Source organism: Juglans regia, chromosome 14, assembly GCF_001411555.2.
Source record: "Juglans regia cultivar Chandler chromosome 14, Walnut 2.0, whole genome shotgun sequence".
Lineage (NCBI taxonomy): Eukaryota > Viridiplantae > Streptophyta > Magnoliopsida > Fagales > Juglandaceae > Juglans > Juglans regia.
This window is the reverse complement of record NC_049914.1, coordinates 21,900,711-21,921,063: the sequence shown is the minus strand read 5'-3', so window position 1 is coordinate 21,921,063 and position 20,353 is coordinate 21,900,711. Positions and strand designations below refer to the sequence as shown.

Sequence of the window (20,353 nt, the reverse complement as noted above, 5' to 3'; positions counted from 1 at the left end):
CAAGCTCTGAAGTTTGGTTGATGATAAGATTATAAGTTAAATTTGTAGGAAAGGAAACGAGATTGAGATTTAGTTAGCCACTTTTCAATAATACCAAATAATAAACTCAACAAATTTATCATTATTTTATTAAAATATTAATTTTGAATTTGAATTTATTTTAATTCTAATTGTAATTTGAATATTTATTCGTTCTTAAAAAATTACATATTAATTTTCTAATGTTCATATTATTCCAATAGATAAAATTTTCTAGCGGTCGTTTTTTTTTTTACAATAATCGTATTTTTTCAACTGATATATAGTTATATTAAACTTTATGGTTGTATTAAAGTTTTTAGGACAAAATGCTCATAAAAAAAATCAACCAACTCTAATCAAAGCTTTATACGAAAAGTAATAAGAAACTAAACAGAAGAATAAGATACTGAGAAAATACCAACTCACAAGTACAAATCAACCAGAGCTTCATACGACAAGTACGTAATAGCACGCGGGATGAGAATATCTTATGCCAAAATACAAGCACCTTGGGCTCAATAATTTGGCCTGTGAAAATATAAAAAGTTAAAATTATTATAGTTTTATTGAGTCCACTATAATTATTTTTGTGTAATTTAGTTAAACTCTAACCACATTTTGACTTTGCTAAATTCTATCTTTTGACTACGTACTTAATTCTATCTTTGTTGAGCCCAAATTTTGACAACGTGCCACGTAGTACTACGTACAAATTTTGACTTTGTCGACCAAATTTTAAGTCTAATCTATCAACTACAACCCCTTTGTTGACTCTTTTTTCAGATTTTGAATCTACTACGTATTGTTTGATTGTAATGATCAATTGGTTCTATTTCTGGTTGGGATTGGAATATTATTCACAAATCAATACCAAACAACCAACCGATATTTGTAAAATTTAGTTACAGTCATTTTTTCATAATCTTTGTGCATTCTATTGATGTGATTGACTAAAGAAATTATTTTATATTGAAAAAAAGTTATTACGGTTACAGATCAAGATCAAGACCCAGTTCAAGATAAAGACGGAAAGAATTACTCTAAAGAAGATCAAGATAAAATCTCTTAATTATAAGAAATGGATGAAAATAAGATATTAAAGTAATTTGTATTTGATTAGGACTTAGCAACGTGTATATGAAAACACTATTATAAATACAAAGGATCACGACCCAAAATATTTACGGTGGTTTTACATAACCTTTTCATGGTATCACAGAGCAGTTTTTCGAATTAACATCCTCGTCGATCCCATGGCCTCCGTCAACCCCACTCTGCCTTTCACCACCATGGTCCACCTTCTCACCATCAAATTATCCTCTTCAAACTACCTTCTTTGGCACAGTCAAATCTTGTAGCTGCTTAAGGGTGTTCATCAGAGTTCCAATCCGGAGACCCGGGTTTCAAACCTGGGCCGGAACCCGGATTGATCTAGGTTTAAAATGCTGTAAAATTCAGTATTTTATATATTTAATTATTTATCTTCAATTAGTCTAAACCTTTAAATTCGGATACAAACTCTAAATTATTTATCTTTAATTACTCTAAACCTGTTAAAAGGATGTAAACAGGCAAATTTGCCGGACAAGGAGGTAGCTGGGATATGTGGCCGGCCATCAAGTCCGGCCAAGGCAGGGGAGAGGAACGGGACGGCTAGCTAGCTACTTGCGTGTATACAACTGGCCGTAGCAGACCTGCTAATTAATCAAGTTCCCCGGCCACATTCTCGTACGTACCAACCCCGCTTAATTGCTAGCTAGCTAGCTAAGATGCTCCTACAAATAATGCAACTTAATTTTGTGCATGCCTTCGATCTTTTTCTCTTTCAAAGACACAATAATCGTCACCAGTTTACCATCATATATATATATATATATATAGAGCTCATGTAATTCAACCAGTACGTACGTACTGACATTAATTTCCACTATATTTCTTTTTTGCACAAATTAAGTTGTGATCATTTGAACGTGCAGTCATTGCATATTCCTTTTAAAAAAATGAATAAATCTAGAATTCACATAAAAAAATTATTTTTTTAATAGTGGCTCGCTTTTTTTCAAATGGAGTACGCCAGAACTGCACACTCCAAGACTATATATATATAGCGTTACTCTAAATTCTCATATGATTAAAAAAGCCTCAATATCTCCAGAGAAGTGGGAGAATAGTTAAAGAGAGTACTCCATTTTGCAGTTTGGAGAGGTTTGGCATCATTCACCTATTTGCTTCAAGTTTCTTTCTTTTTCCCCCTGCATTTGTGTGTTCAAATCAGCAGGTCCATGAAAACCTTTGTCCATGACATTCCATGGCTCCTCTGACAAAAGCAAGGCTTTCATTTGAACTTTCCAAAATTCATTATTTCCTCCTACAAAAATTGGAGTGACACAGAACAAAACACACGAACTCTCTTGTAAAAGATGTCATCTTCTTCTACTAAATTATTCTTAATTATACTAAAAACACCCTAGATAATATTATCGATATAAGCTTTGATACTATTGATAATGAAAGTTTGCAAGAACCCCAAGGGGTTGGCCCAAGTGTTGAATGCCTTAGTCTTGGGGTATAATTCCCTTCAAGGTCTAAGGTTCAACACCTTATAGGTGCAAACAATCCCTTGAGGTCACACCCCATGGTGAAAAGCTAACGATGTAATCAATTCGTGTAGAGAAACTTCTGAGTACTGTGCACGGGATTGGGATTTACTATGTAGGTGTGGGCCCTAGGTTTTTGAAAGAAATAATTAATTGAGTTGCTACTGCAGAGCTAAAGAACACTACGATAAGTAATTACATACTGACTTCAGCTCATTAGGCTTGCATACTCTCATACCAAGAAATTCATAGGATTATTAAACAACTCTAGAACCATTCTAAAACTTTGAATTTGCACCTCATAGGTGCAAACAATCCCTTGAGGTCACACCTCATGGTGAAAAGCTAACGATGTAATCAATTCGTGTAGAGAAACTTCTGAGTGCTATGCACGGGATTGAGATTTACTCTGTAGGTGTGGGCCCTAGGTTTTTGAAAGAAATAATTAATTGAGTTGCTACTACAGAGCTAAAGAACACTACAATAAGTAATTACATACTGACTTCAGCTCATTAGGCTTGCATACTCTCATACCAAGAAATTCATAGGATTATTAAACAACTCTAGAACCATTCTAAAACTTTGAATTTGCACCTCATAGGTGCAAACAATCCCTTGAGGTCACACCTCATGGTAAAAAGCTAACGATGTAATCAATTCGTGTAGAGAAACTTCTGAGTGCTATGCACGGGATTGAGATTTACTCTGTAGGTGTGAGCCCTAGGTTTTTGAAAGAAATAATTAATTGAGTTGCTACTGCAGAGCTAAAGAACACTACGATAAGTAATTACATACTGACTTCAGCTCATTAGGCTTGCATACTCTCATACCAAGAAATTCATAGGATTATTAAACAACTCTAGAACCATTCTAAAACTTTGAATTTGCACCTCATAGGTGCAAACAATCCCTTGAGGTCACACCTCATGGTGAAAAGCTAACGATGTAATCAATTCGTGTAGAGAAACTTCTGAGTGCTATGCACGAGATTGAGATTTACTCTGTAGGTGTGGGCCCTAGGTTTTTGAAAGAAATAATTAATTGAGTTGCTACTGCAGAGCTAAAGAACACTACGATAAGTAATTACATACTGACTTCAGCTCATTAGGCTTGCATACTCTCATACCAAGAAATTCATAGGATTATTAAACAACTCTAGAACCATTCTAAAACTTTGAATTTGCACCTCATAGGTGCAAACAATCCCTTGAGGTCACACCTCATGGTGAAAAGCTAACGATGTAATCAATTTGTGTAGAGAAACTTCTGAGTGCTATGCACGGGATTGAGATTTACTCTGTAGGTGTGGGCCCTAGGTTTTTGAAAGAAATAATTAATTGAGTTGCTACTGCAGAGCTAAAGAACACTACGATAAGTAATTACATACTGACTTCAGCTCATTAGGCTTGCATACTCTCATACCAAGAAATTCATAGGATTATTAAACAACTCTAGAACCATTCTAAAAGACTCCAAAAATACTTTCTTAAGTTATATCTACACACCAAGTAAATTCAATGATGATGGAAGACTCATGAACAGGGTACTAATTACTAGCGCACTTATAAGAGAATGAATCTGTATTGTGTAATAACGCACCAATACTGAATTCAAGCAGCCTTCTACCAATTCCATACCTTGGCTCGATTTTCCATCGAGTCTTCAATTTTCATTGTGATACTTCACATTGACTTGAATTTGCCAGTCTAAGAACACGGCATTCCCAACAAAACTTTGGACTTCGTTAGTGAGCTATAAACACAAGTAAAGTCCGAGTAACTTAGGTTGTGTTTGGGTAGTGAGGTATTTTAAGATATTTTATAAATAGTAATGAAAAAATAATAAAAATAATAATGATAGAATATTAAATAATAGTAAAAAGTAGATGAAAAGTAATAATAAAATAATGAATAGTAATGAAGAAATTCTCAATATCCAAACTAGGCCTAATTCCTTTATACGAATGGTGTATATAAATTGATTAAAAAAAAGTAATAAATAAATTAAGAGTTGTAGACCGCCTATATGGCCCCCTTCATCCATCCTACTGATTAAAACTTCCCACCAACCATAACAATAATACCTGAAAATTGATCAACTTGTAAATTGGAAAATCAGTGTGCAAATATCAGAAGGACCAACCAACATATATAGGCAACAAGTATGACATGTGATTCATGTTCTAGGGCCATCATTCTAAAACTGTTCTTTACAATTTGGGACAAGCAATTTTATAAGTATCAAACCTCAGTATTTCCATCCGAATACAGAAAAGGGGAGATAAGGTCAACTTCCCCCATGTAAAGAAGCTAAATAGAAAGGAAATAATTCACTGGATCCAGCACTGATAAATATAATACAAATCAGACCCTACTCACTAGCGTGGATCCATGTCACGAAATTTTATCAAATTCCTCAACCTTCCTCTCCAAATTCCCTCGTGAATTTCTCATGGACCTCAAGGTCAGTTTTACTCACTGTAGGCTTCTGCCTTGCAAGCACCTTGTCAAAATCTGTTCTCGAGATAGGGGGTGGAAGGATCTGCAAGGGAGTTCATCAGCAACAACCATTTGATTAAAGTTTCTAAGGAACATATTCAAGTCTGTTTTAATGAGTTGTCTCAGAACATTAACATTTCTCTTAGTTCACCAACCTATTTTAGAATTCATTTCTAAAGTTTGATAACCTATGCAACGACCCAAGTGATTTGAAATCCAATTAATGATCTGGAACAAAAATGAACTGATTCCGAATTCATGTATTTCGATTATAATTCTATGAGTTAGCAGACAAAGGACCAAAACTAATCAAATTTTCTTTGATTTCAAACATTATAAAGAGCAATAACTTCTCCTTCCCAAGGACCCAAGCAATATGAGATTACATACACCACCTACCCTTATCACTTACCAGAATGGGGTATCACATAATACAACGTTCATTGCACTTATCCCGATGAGGGTCGAGGCCTTGGATGTGAAGGATTATCGCCCCATTAGCCATTGGGGTTGGACTTCGACCCCTGAGAATCCCAGAATGGGGTTTACATGATCATATCCAAGGTCCTAACTAATCATATTAGTATGGTCATGGAGAAGTTATTTCGAAATCTAAAAATGAGACAGACCATGGCCATGTGCAATCATTGTGGGCCATCTTGCTTTATTTTGTAGATGCCTCCTGTCTTAAGGCGATCCTTAGGAAGTCTGAGATAGTCCCAGTTGGTGTAGTACCCAATATTAGAGGTTTGGTATTGGGTAGTAAGTTAGCTACATTGCGCATGAAAACTCTGGGTCTTCCTGTGGATGGTTGCTTTCAAGGTAGAGGCTATCTGGGAAGAGGTAGTTGAGAAGATTGAGAGAAAGCTGGCTAGGTAGAAAAAAAGGATGTACTTAAAGGGGGAAAAAGCTCTTTGATTAAAAGTATTCTTTCTTTTTTTTTTGATAAGTAGTTCATGATTAAAAGTATTCTTTCTAACATTCCCATATACTTTCTATCTTTCTTCCCTTGTTTATGAACGGAAAGGAATGATAGGTGTTTTAACAAGGAGTGTGTAGTGGGGGAAATCTGGAATTCATTTGTATTCCTTCTTTTATAGTGGTTTTCTACTATTGTACTGAAGGGTGGGAATATTCACGAGTTTTTATCTTCTTTCCAGATTACTAGAATGTAATTAGGTGTCTCACTTTATATACTTCTTGTGTACTTGGGCATTGCCTAATTTCATTCTATTCAATAAAGATTCTTATCAAAAAAAAAAAATCTTTCTTCCCTTGTTTGCAGGTTTGGATAATCGGATTGAGAAAAATTCTCAAGCTTTCTTATGGGGAGGAGGCCAAGTCCCCCCTGGTTAGTTGGACAAGGTTTGCTCTCCGATTTCTAGTGGAGGGTTGGGGGTTGGTAATTTGAGGATCTTCAATAAGGCTCTTCTTGGAAAATGGTTATCGCAGGATCAGCAAGAAGGGGACTTTTTGTGAAAGGCCATAATTGATTCCAAGTATGTGAGTGCTTGGGGGGTTGGTGTTCTAATGAAGTGATGGTTGTGGATGGAGTGGGTTTGTGCAAAACTATTAAGAATGGGTGGGATATCTTTGCTAGTCAAACTAGATTTGCCATTGGGGAGGGATACAGGGTTAGGTTTATGCATGATGTTTGGTGTAGCAATTCCACCCTCAAGATCCTGTTCCCTTTCCTATTCTGCATTGCTCTTAATCAGGAGGCCTCAGTGTTGGATCTATTGGACAGCTCTAATGGCTCCTTGCAATGGAATGTTCACTTTATTAGAGCTGCCAAGGATTGGGAAATAGGAGATATCTCCAACCTTTTCAACTTGTTATACACTTCGAGTTGGTATTGTTTTTTTTTTTTTTTATAAGTAATATAAAAAAACAATATCAATTCGACGTGATGAGGTGGATAGGATGTTATGAATCCACACCGGGTATAAGAAGTTCACTGTTCAATCATCATACAAGGTTTTGGATTGTCAGAGCTAGATTTCTTTTCACTGGAAGTGCATTGGAGGAGAAAGGTGCCTACCCCAGTAACTTTTTTCGGATAAGTTCTCTGTTTAAATTAGCAAGCATCAGTAAATTAACTTCTTAAAACACCGAGAACATGAGAGTTTAAGAAGTTAATTTACTGAGACTTCTATATCTTGATATCTATAATTGGCAAACATCATGCATAAATCTAACCCCGGATCCCTATATAATGAGACTGCCATTGGGGAGGGATCCGGGGTTAGATTTATATTTATCTTGAGACTTCTATATCAAGATATCTATAATTGGCAATGAGACTTCTGTATCTTGATTTTATATTTGTTTCTCTGTGATTGACTCTATTTACTTATTTTGTATAATTTGATATGATATCTATATTTGGTTTGACCTGAATGTTTCCTCTTACAATCATCTCAGCTACAATATGTTTTATTTGTATTGTTTGGTTTGTTGGGTTTTGAGGTGGGAGGGCAAAAAAGGTTGTCTCGTGGTGGAATTGGTGAGACAGTGAATTATTTTTTATAAGCAATATAAAAAATAAAAAAATAAAGAGTTTGCTAAATTGATTATTTCAGTGTCCGCTACATATAATTGTCTAGAATGTTCCATTTTACACTTGATTTCAGGAAAATTATAAAGGCTTGTGCAACCATCAAGTCTAAGGGCTTGTTTGGGTAACGAGGTATTCTCATATATTCTCAAAACTTCTCATAATTTCCTTCCCACAAATATCACTCAAACACAAAACACTTTTCAATTTCAAATCTTCAACTTTTTCATCTAATCATTACCTAATCATTATCCAAAAACAAAACCCAAGACAAATTTCCCAAACTTCTAAACAAAACACAAAAAACAATACAACCTTTTCAAATTTCAAAACAAAAATAATATTCAAAAATATATATTCAAACAATTTTTGAACTTTACAATATTTTTATTCAACTTTTTTCTCTCTACTTTCCCCAAACCCAATTAAATGTCTTAACTCAAACAATTTCACTACTATTCACAAACCATTTCATTACTACTCTCAAAATTATGATATATTCTAAGTATCCAAACAAGCCCTAAGACAGCATAGAGATCTCAACTTGAGGCTTCTTAGAAAACGTTGAAGGTGGAGAGCATCCTATAATACTCAAATAAGGGAGCTTATCAACGAATCCAACAAAATCATGCACCTCAACTAAACTTGTAGGCCCTATGATAGTCAAATTCTTCAAATTTGGATTCCTTACAAGATTTGGAATTTTTGTTTAGAGTTTATAATCATAAATTGACTGTTAAGAGTTTGATCAAACAACTGCTACTCCCCATTTATAAGCACGTTTCAATTGCAATTATTTAGCAAAAGGGAGAGGTTTCATTACCCCTTTTTTGTTCTTTCGTTAACACTACTCATTCTCACGTGTTCATAATTTTTTATTTTTTTTATAAGTACATGTGTTCATAATTATACTTAAGCTATCCAATCATCCTTATTCATGCACGCTGTTAATTTAGTGCATGGCTATTCAACTGGAACCATGCATGGCCAGTCATAAATTACTCAAAAACTATATATATGTCATCTTACATTGGACATTCACATTTTTTTTTGTAAGTATATATTGGACACTCACATGTTAAAAGGTAAAGGAATTCTATTAAATTCTATAATGAGGTGGACACTCACACTCTCTCACTTTCATCCCACTATGATGAGGTGGCATTGCCCATCAACCTTTGAATTTCTTCTTTAAAAAGAATTAAAGGATCATCCAAGGGTGATAAAACTGCCACATTTTACATAGTGGGGTGAAAGTGGAATGGGAGTGTGGTCTATATCATTACTCTACTTTTATTATCACGATTTTTATCTACTTTCATTTTGAACTTTGAAATTAGAGTCAGGTTTTGCTGAAATCATGAAACGTATTTTCACTATGGTTGAGATGATTATGTTATGTTAAATTTTATTTTTTAGATTATGTTGAGGCAATTTATTACTATATCATCTATGCTTATTGAACTCATTTTTATGTTGAGGCAATTTATATTGAATTTGCACATATACATTTTTTGTCACTGTAGATGTGGGGAAAGGAAAATTTTTCAGGGGAACAAAAAGATAGATGACATTCCAAATTTTTTATATATTTCATTGGTAATTATGAAAATTAGTGTACGGTATTTAATAAGAATAAAAATTAATGTGATACATTGTACCATTTTTATTATAAAAAAATTATGTTTACATAAAATATTAGGTTCACCAAACAACAGAAAGTACTTTTAGAAAAAAACTTTCAAGCCATAGCCAAATACCAGAAAACTGTTTATTTTCCTGTAAAATAAATTGATCAAAAATTTTCTGTAAAAAAATTGTTTACATTGAAACAAACCTGCATGTCCACATGAAACAAAAACGAATTGAAGTGCAAAACCAATTTGAGTCATTTCATTAATGTGTTGAAGAATGAGTTTGGATTAAAACATTTCATCACAATGAATTGAGTAGAATTTGAAGTCAGCTCAATCTATATTATTTTCCTATCTTTTATTAGTTTTAGATGGACCCATTAGGTGTTTGAAAAGTCATCTATAATGTGATTGTCATCCTACAGATCCAACTTTTTTATCAGTATCCTACAGATCCAACAGATAAATAGGAGACCAGAATATTAACAGACAGCAAGAAAAAGGGTAATAATAACAATTAAACATATCAAAACTAACTGCAGTACCTGTGAAGCCAGTCCTTGTGCCTCCAGCTCCTGAATAGTAATTTGGACAGCACCTTGCTGCTTTGGTCCACATGGCACCCACATACCATTAGGAGTCTTAACAAAGTGCATTGCGTCTTGTGTTTTCCGAACAGGTTCAAACAGGACATCCTTAACCTACAGAAATCAAAAATAAATATATAAATAAATAGGGGGCATAAGAGCAAGCTATTTCCAACTGACCAGCATCGCATCATTCATACAATTATGGACAGCAGAATAAAAACTGATAAAATATCAGGCATCTCATTGTGGCATCCCACTTACACAAACAGAAATATCTGAACCTGAAAAACCCTCTGTCCTGCGAGCCAGACTTTCAAAATCTATTTCAGTTAAATTGTGGGGAGTATCTCCTAGATGCACCTGTTAAGGTTGTAAAAGCCAAAAAATAAATAAATACCATTATAAAGCGTACTACTACATGAAAATGAGCTCATGTAGCCCTCTTTTCTTCTCTTATTTTCCTCAAGGAATTATAAAAATAAAAGAATAATGGTTTCCATTACCTTAAATATGTGCTGCCGGGCCTTCAAGTCTGGCAGAGGAATGTATATACGCTTGTCAAAACGCCGTCGGATGGCCTGAAATTAAAACTGCTTAGCCACAAGCAACATATTATTTATGCTGATTGAAGACAAGATGACAGGAAAACAAGGCCATGTTCCCCTTTACCTGGTCTAGAGCATAGGGAGTATTTGTAGCTGCAAGAACAAGAACTTTCTCATCATTGTGCCCTACACCCTAAATCGTAAGAAAGAAAAGGTCCAGTAATGTTAAGAAATAATAAATTGAAACAATTAATCAAATTCAAAATATGTTGGAAGATTTATACAACGGCATGAAAATTTGTTATTGTGGCAGTTCATTAATTCTCAACATAAAATCTCTAATCTTCAGAGGCCCAGCATACTCTTCAAAGCACAAGACAAAGGCAACAATAATTATTTATCACTCCACCTCGCAAAACTTCAATAAGAAGTGCTATAATCCCTTACCAATATCATACAGGAAATGGTTTCTCTTTAAGGCAAACATTACCTAAACATGGAAAATTTCAACATGAAGGCTTTACTTTCACATGGTACCAGAGAATCAGAGATTGCTAAAAAGAAACAAAATCTGAAAGAAAAAATGAATTAAAGAAGACAACATGGCCAAAACAAAAACTGACTGGAAATACTTAACTTGTGTAAACCTGATTAATAAATTTCTTCTGTGAAAAATCGTGAATGTTAATTACAAAGATGCACTCGTGCGGTACAAATTTCCTAACTGTGAAGAAATGAGGCCTTCTCCATTTCACAAAACTTTTCCATCTTGCCTCGATCCATACTCTCAACAATTTATATTCATTAGAAGTTATCAACCTCACATCTATCAATTGTACCAATTCCTTCTGAATTGGGAATTGGGGTTGACAGTGTATGGGACAATACAATTAATGCAAGAGAGCTTTTAAACCTAAGAACCGCTGGTATTTTGCATCTCCGTTGCCGACACCAACAAACAAACATCTATTTGCCTAGTGTGCCCACCACCGTATTCAGATATACCTATGTAGCATTGATAAACTGCAGGCAGCATGGTGGTGAAAATTATCCATCACTCAGTTGCCTCCGCTTAATTGTTCATTTTACTCAATCCTACAAAAACTTGTCTTCAATTGCCACCAAAAGTTCATCAGTTCAGTTTTCTCTACAAAAACTTGGTCAAATTGTGGTTTTGAACTAATCCCAACTCCGACCTAGACGAATAAGGCGGACAAAAATTAAAGGTCAAAACTAAAATATATTGCAAATGAGCTTAGCATTAAAAAAGCAAGCCCATCTAAGTGAACTCAAGCTCAGTGAACGAAACTACTACTGTAGACTAAAGTTTGGGTAATAAAATCCTGGTAATGCCCAGGCTTCACTCGTGACAACCCTGAGCACAACATATGGTGAAGAAAAATACAGGTAACATTACAAAACCCAACAAGCACAGATTAAGAATATCATATAAAAGTTCCTTCGTAAACTTCCTAATCTATGAGCTACAATACTGTAGCTGGTACTCATCATCCTTACTATGCCAAAAATAAAACTTCATTGATAAAAATTGGAATCGCGAAAAGCGGATGACCAATTTACACCTATCTTGCTTCAAATGGACCCTATAACTATACGTTACCAGTCTCACATCCACAGTTTTAACACGTCACTGCAAAATATTCACAGAAAAATCAGCTCATATAATTAAAAAGGAAATTTTAAAGTGCTTCCATCCATACAAACATTACCTGCATCTGCACAAGAATTTCTGTCTTGATACGCCTAGAAGCTTCACTCTCGTTGCCTTCTCCACGCTGACCACTTAATGAGTCTATTTCATCAATGAAGATGATGGATGGAGCACTTTCACGAGCCATTTGGAAAAGGTTTGAAACTAGCTTTTCACTTTCACCCATCCACTTTGAAACCAGGTCCGATGAAGAAACACTGTCAGGTTAAAAAGTAAAGGCAATTAGAAACACATTCCAACTTATTAACCTATTTCAAAAATTATACAAAAAATTATATATGTAGGCAAAAGGAAGATATGTCTGCCCTAAAATGAGACAAAGAAGAATACCACATACAAATACACACAAAAAATGCACATATGGATGCATATGCATGCATGCTTGCAAATCAACATACACACGTCACACACACAAAGACAAGCATCTATAACATACATAATTTTCTAGCATGAGCTTTACTCCTTTTCAGCCACATCCTCCAATCTTGTCGGTGACATAATGCATTCATCAATTTTTTTTTATTGGTGACATAATGCCTTCATCAATTGAAACAAGAATGGTTCCTAACTTTGGAATACATAAATGGGGACTGTAAACCCAGACATGAATTCAACTCTCAGTATGACGTGGTAGGAGTAGGGCTGTAATCGAGCCAAGTTCCAAGTAGTGCACAGACACTCGACTCGATTATTAAAACATCATGATAAAGCAACTCGAGCTTTTTTGGATGTTCAAACTTGACTCAAGTAAGACACTCTCAAGTGCAGACTCAACTCGAGACTCAACTAAAAATCAAGCCGAGCACTCAGCTCTACTCGACTCATTTACCAGTTTTAAAAAATTTGAAATTTAACAAAGCAAAAATAAAAAATAGAATTAAATAATATTCTTACTCATAAACAATTAGATACAAATTTGTTCTTGTAATCACAATTATTCATAATTATTTTCAAATACAATTAAATGGATACTTAGCTCTCAATTACACATTTATAAGATCTTAGTATATTTATAACATTTATACAATTATATTCATAAAATAGTTATATATCTAACAATATATATCATACATATATAACATAAGTATTCATCATAACTACTAAATATACCATATATATAGTCAACTATATAGATATATAATATGACGTATTTTTTAAAATTCATATATGATTGTGTTAATATATTAGTGAGCACCCCAGTTGAACCAAGCTTTATACGAGTTTGTTCATGAACGTCAACAAGTCAGCCAAGTTTTATACAAGTTTGTATCATTTAAAAATTGACACTAATTTTTTGTTCAAGGACAGCCTATTTAATAATCGAATCAAGTCGGATTCGAGTTTAATCAAGAGGAATTTCAGTCGCATGCTGAGTAGCCTTGTTTATTTACAGCACCAAGTAGGAGATATCATAAAACATCACTCCAGAAATCCCTAGCTGCTATTCTTTGTCAAATTGCAAGAGCACAACTCCCCCAAGTGGGTATAAATCTAACGCAAATCAAGTCACAAGCCACTCAAAGAAAGCTAAACATCAAGGAACTCACATAATCATTATGAACTCTTTGCTGGCTTGGCCATCACTGACTGAAGGGCCATGATCTTGAGTGGAGACTAACATCATGTTAAAGCTTATATGCTTATATATAGAATGGTAATAAAATGAAGGAAATCATAGATAGAATGGGGCAAGAACTTTATGGAACTCACACTTATGTTACATTTTACATGAGAAGCCTTGAGTTTGACAGCCTTGTGCAGCTTATAAATCAGGGAAAATCAAAATAAAGGTACAAATACCTAAATCACCTCGTAAATTCAGTAGGGAAAACATCAAGGATAACCAAAAGACAGGACAGAAACCTGAATTCGGGTAAATTGATGGTCTCAACAAGCAAGGAAGCCATTAACAGAGCCACTAACAGGTTACATCAGGCAAAAAGTAGCAGAATCATAAAATAGTTGCAAACAGTCAACAAAATATAAGGTAAAGCTTTGAGGATCGTGAACGGACAATGGACAAGCTTAAAACTTTTTATCTGCACACTTTTATTCCATTGGTCAATTGTAATAGACTTTGATGGCATGAACATATATGATTTTCTTGTATCTTTAGACAGTCATGCCTAGGTGTGGCTCTTGTATATGTCCCGTGTACTTGGCTTCACCTATTATCAATAAAATCCTTATTTACTGATAAATATATATATATATATGGTAACTGCTAGATATGACCAGCCACTTGCCGATGCTCCGTAGCAGAGGAAATGCGCATGGTACTTGAGCAGCTTAGAGAGTATCTTACATGCATTCATGACAAGTGAACATTCGGATTAAGATCCTTCAATGTATGATGGTGTATATTATACCTGAAAAAGGTTGATTCTGCTTCGGTTGCAACTGCCTTGGCCAAGTATGACTTTCCAGTTCCAGGTGGTCCATACAATAAAAAAGCCCTCCATGGTCGTCTCTTGCCTAAGTAGAGAAATTAGAGAAAATATTTCCATTAAAGAATAGAATAGGGTATACATGACAGACAAATAATGCTGACAGTATGACAAATATAGTAGTTAAATGAAGAATAAAAATAGACTGGCAAAGCAGGTTGCTGACTTGATTCTCCCCGTCACTTGAAAGCATAAAATAAGACAGGAAGTTGCTGATCCTGAAAAAGCTTTTTCTCACTCAAACCAAATAAGCTACATCTACAGTGGTGATAATGTAGGTTTTTTCATCCTTAGGAAGGTTGGGATAGTGTTGATGCTTACTTCAATCAAATGCTTTGCCAGTAATGTGGATGATTATTAAATAACATGACGCGAATTCTTGTTTCTTAATTTTGATTAAAGACCAATTAGATTCTATCGCCATATGAAAAACTAGCTCAAATTCTTATACTAGCGAAAAGATAATTAAGAAACTTTAAGCATCTAAGACGACGCTGCCACCCAAAAACCAAAATTTAACCTTTATCGGAAAAAATAGGAAATGAAAAGATAACACACTAATAAAATTGGCAAACATAAGCAGTAGGTGTAGCCACGCATGTAATCTTCGATCACACAAAAGTATCCAAATCAAAAACTCCTACCCGCTGCTTACAACGCATTAGTCATTATATAACAAATAAAAACTCAATTTCACCAAAAACATTAGTATTAGAATTAGCAACTTCATTAAAACTAACCCGTAAAGAATTGTGGGAACTTGACGGGCAATATGACAGCCTCCTGAAGCGCCTGCTTGGCGCTCTCCAGGCCCGCCACATCGCTCCACTTGATGTTGGGTTTCTCCCTCACGATGGCGGAGTTCAAACCGGCTCTCAACTTGGACTGCTCCGCGTCCTCTCCGTCCCCACCCCCTTCCCCATTCTTTGGTTTGGTCTTGGGCCTCGATGCCACAGCAGCATCCCCACCGTTGGAGGCGGATCCAGGCCCCCCGTCGTCAAGCACCGCCCGGATCTCCTCGGCCCGGCGCAGGTACTCGGTGAACTTCTGCGTGATGGCCTCCTTGATCTTGGGGTTCTTCTCGTACTTGAGGTGCGTCTTGAAGTACTCCAGAGCGTTCATGTACAGCGGGAACGCCTTGGCGTAGTTTCCAGCATTATCTTCCTGCACGGCCTGCTTCACGTACTCAATCGCTTGCTCCTTGAAATTGCTATACATATTTCGAAGCCCAAAAATCGCATAGAAGAAACCGAATCGGCCAAAAGACAACCAAAACAAAGGATAATAATTTCCAAACCTAGAATTCTGCGAGTTTCATCTCTAACATAACAGAAGAAGCTTCGGATAGGTTGGGAATTGAAGAAGGGTTACAAATCGAGGGTATCGGACCAGATTTTCCCGGGAGAAGTAAAGGTCTGATCTATTGGGAAATTTTTTGCTCTGGGGAGAAATCCGCTTTTGATTTCGATTGGTAGGGAAAGGAGAGGAGGAAGGAATCTTCCTTCGTGTTGAAAGGACGCGTTTGGAAATTGGGATACATTTGTCCTTCTGGATTTTGTTTGTTGAAAGGTTATTTGGCAAAGTCAAAGTAGTTCTTTCTTTTTTCTTGGTCAGTGCATCCTCATTTTATTATGCAAATTCAAAAAAAATGAGAAGTTTAAATAATAAAGTCTAAAAATACACTGCATTAAATTATGTAAATACAAAAAAAAAAAAATGACTTCTAATTACAATAAATTAGTGTTATGAGTCATATTTAGATTTCACTGTAACTAGGTCAAATGAAATGAAAAATACTTTATCTCTCCCGATTCTCCCTCTCTCCAACTCATCTCTCTCCCGCGGTATTTCCCATTCATTTCTCCCTCCTTCCTTTATTCATTTTTGTTAGATTGCTTTCATTTCTCATGACCAATTAAAATCACTGTCTTTTCATCTCCAAGTGTCTACAGCATAATTTTTTTTTCGATCCCCTCCTAGGGCTTTTGTCCGTCGATTGTAGTTTCATCGAGTCTTTCATTTCTTCTTCAATCCCCTCATTTCTTCCTTTATGCCTTTTCATCTATGAGATGGGGTTCCTGTAATCGAAAGTTTTTTTTATCCCCTCATAAACTTGGGTTTCATCACAGCAACTTCTGCCTCTCGATAGTAATAGCCCGTCGCAACAACACTAGTCTATTGCAGCAACACCAGCACATCCTGCCGTAAGTTTCCAAAAATAGATAAGTATGTTTGAAATTTGTTTTAATGTGATGTTGATTTAGAAGTTGAGTAATGATTTTATTGTGGATTGAAGGTATAGAGTTTTGTTATTAGGGATTTTCTTGTATGATAGAGTGCAAAAGAAATCCATATTGTTATTAGGGATTTTCTTGCATCTGTATTGTTCTTGTAAGATAAATCTGTGTATACTTAGTAAAAGTCTCATTTTATCAAATTTTTTTTTTAATTTGAATTTTTAATTTTAAAATTTTTACTATTTTCAATAGTTGATGCATCAGTACGTATGATTATATAAATATAATTGTAAATATAAATATAATTTTTTTTTAACAATAACACTTTGAAAATTTTTTTTTATACAATGGGGGTGGGGGGTTTCGAACCCAGATTTTCCATTTGAAGAACTGAGTCATATGCCACCAGGTCATCAGGCTTTTGGCTTAACCTTTTGAAGTTTGAACTATGGTAGACCGTCCTTCCATTTTTCCATTCATCATTTGTTAACAAAATCACGTGGATCAATCGTAACGTGTTACGTGACAAGTTTTTTTTTTTAAATATAATTTTTAAATCTAATATTAAATATAAACACCATAATAGCTCCCCGACATTGCCAGATTGGCCACTAACATTTGGCCTCACGAGGTGGTTGAAATAGGATCACCTCGGCCCGACCTAGAATTGTAGTGGCCGCATAGCCCAATCTGGCTATTCCATCGTGGCCAAATCTCGACCACTATAAAAGTGGCCTGGTCTTAGCCAACATGGGGTGGCCAAGCAGTTTTAGCCATACATGGTGGTCGCAACCACCAGCCACCAAGAGTGACAGTTACAGTTCTTTTTTTAAAATCAAATTTAAAAATCTTTTGTGCACAATTAAGATTATTCCGAAACTTCATGTTTTAACGACAAAAACTAAATCACAACATAACTCAATAGGAAAACTCATGTCACTTACATGTTCATAGTTGAGGCAACCAATATTTTTATTATCTTCCCAAACCTCAGTTATTTTTTTTAGCTCAACAACAAACAATATATTCTGCGTATATTTTGTTCATTCTTCATCTATACAATAATGTTTGCTTTAGGGGATTATAAGTTTTTTTGGGGGGAATAATTCAGGCAACTTTTCTCTCCATAGGTGATTTCTTGGTTCTTTTGATATTTGAGAGTTTGTTTTTTCTTATTTATGATATCAAGTCTTTTCTGTGAGTTTTGCCCTTACAGAAAAAATTATGTCATGGATGACTCTCTTACTGAGAGGTGGAAGAAATTTTCTCTTTCTAAAATTGAAACTATAGAAGTTGATATCTAGGAGATAGTTACAAATTTGTCTGTGCACCATACTGATAAGTGTCTTCTTTTTAAACTTTTAACCGTCAATTTTTTCAATAAGGAAGTCTTCAAGACTATGATGCAGAATGTGTGCAATTTGTTAAAGGGGTAAAATTCTGAGTTATGAGACAATATGGTTTTAGCACAGTTTGACAAACATGATAAAGAACATGTTTTTCGCATTGATCTTTGTCCTTTGATCGAAATATTGTTATGTTGCAAGAGTACAATGGAAATTTTCAATCCTCTAACATTGTCATGACTTCGGCTTCTTTCTAGATTCAATTGTATGATCTTCCTCTGAAAGGTATGACTAGTAGAATTGTTCGTATGATTGGAGAATCTATTGGTGAGGCTGAAGATGTTGATTTATCAAAAAAATCTCCCAGCTTGGAGAAATTTTCTAGGGTGTGAGTTGGTTTGAATATAAGAAATCCATTACCACGTTTTAAACGAATTTCTCTGGGGAGTCAGAAACCATTTGTTGCAAGTTGAAGTATGAGAAACTCCCAAATTTATGTTATTGTTGTGGTAAACTAGGTCATGCTAATCGAGTCTATTATATGTGGTTGTTGAATAAAGACTTGTTCACGAATGAATGATTTATTTACGAAGCTTGGTTAAGGGTTGATTGTGGTATCAATCGTCTTTGGGGTAACGTGAATACGAAAGCTACAAATAGTATGAAGACAATGGAAGAACCTATTGGGCAACCACCTCGTTTGGACGGAGCCTCCCTATTGGACGGAATAGTGATGGTGGATACCGACAAGCAGTTCCTTGACAGTTGTGGTGTGGTTTCGACTTCTGTGTTGAAAGAACAACTAATAATTTTTTACAGTTGTAATTCAAATTCAAACTTGGTGAAGTCTAAAAAATTTGGGGTTAGTCTTGTTTTAGTTTTGGGCCAGGCAAGGCCTGAGTTTTGTCGTTTGGACTTGAACTTTAGAGGGCTTGGATCAGTCTCTCTTTCTCCAATGACCTAACATTTTGTTCCCACAACGGCAACAGTGAATACTTGTTCAGGGAAGGGGCTAGGGTGTTGTGGTGTTGTGAGGAAGCAATGTATTCTCATAATGATTTGCTCAAGGAAAAGGCTTGTTCATGGAAAGGGATAGATCGTTGCAAGGAAGTGTGGTCTTCTCATGATGATTTGGTCAAAGAAACTAATTGTTCTCGGAAAGGGATGGGTCGTCGCAAGGAAGCAATGCCCTCTCATATTGATTTGGTAAAGGCGACTGTAATTTTTCGAAAAAGGGCATGGCGTCAAACAACAGTTGTATTCTCTCATGGTGATTTAGGTGTATTTCGAAGGGAAGATGTGATATCTCATATGATAAGAGGATAAGGTAGGTGGTGTATAAGATCCCACATTTCTTAAAAATGAGAAGTTCTTGCTCTTTATAATGTTCTAATGAGGCTCTAATTGTATCATTGACTAGTCTTTTTGGAATATAGACCGTGTGTTTTAAGCCTTCTATTGGGCGTTACAAATAGTATCAGAGCCTATCCTAACTAGAAATGTGGGACGAGTTGTGTCACCTACGACGGATGGACCTGATGAGAATATCGAGAATTTAAGAGGAATAATGTGATACCTCATATGATAAGAGGATAAGGTAGGTAGTGTATGTGATCTCACATTGTTTGGGAAGAAGAATTTCTTGCTCTTTATAATGTTCTAATGAGGTTCCAATTGTATCATTGACTAGTTCTTTTGAAGAATAGGTCATATGGTTTGAGCCTTCTATTAGGGTGTTACAGAAGATCTTCCCTTCGTGTCCTTCAGGATTTAGTCTAAAGGGAAGATCTTGCTTTGGTTTTTGTTATGGAAACAAAATATGAAGCTCGTCATTTAGAAAAACTAAAATTTTCCTTGGGTTTCTTTGGTTGTATTACGGTGGATTGCGAGGGTCACAGTGGAGGTGTTGTATTGCTTTGGCATAGTGGAGGTGTTGTATTGTTCTGGGGCAGTGACATTGATTTAAAGCTTTTATCATATTCTAAACATCATTTTGATGCTTAGGTCAATAATGATGATAAAGGCTTTACCTGGAGAATCACTGCAGTCTATGGTCATCTCAAAGTAAGGCATAGGAAGTAAATTTGGATATTGTTTAAATATCTTGCTGGATCATGGGTCCTTGGTTATGCTTTGGGGATTTTAATGA

General features: G+C 35.3%; 1 protein-coding gene across 1 annotated transcript; it reads right to left on the bottom strand.

Annotated features, from left to right (window-relative positions):
• Window positions 1-4,740: 4,740 nt before the first annotated feature.
• Window positions 4,741-16,192, bottom strand: LOC108985847 (protein SUPPRESSOR OF K(+) TRANSPORT GROWTH DEFECT 1-like). The gene is made up of 8 exons (XM_018958286.2): window positions 15,362-16,192; window positions 14,544-14,649; window positions 12,173-12,371; window positions 10,567-10,635; window positions 10,401-10,475; window positions 10,159-10,257; window positions 9,853-10,008; window positions 4,741-5,159 (listed from the first exon to the last, which is right to left on the bottom strand). Exons 1-8 carry the CDS (start codon window positions 15,837-15,839, stop codon window positions 5,034-5,036), a joined length of 1,308 nt encoding a protein of 435 aa, XP_018813831.1. The 5' UTR covers window positions 15,840-16,192; the 3' UTR covers window positions 4,741-5,033.
• Between the last annotated feature and the right edge of the window lie 4,161 nt (window positions 16,193-20,353).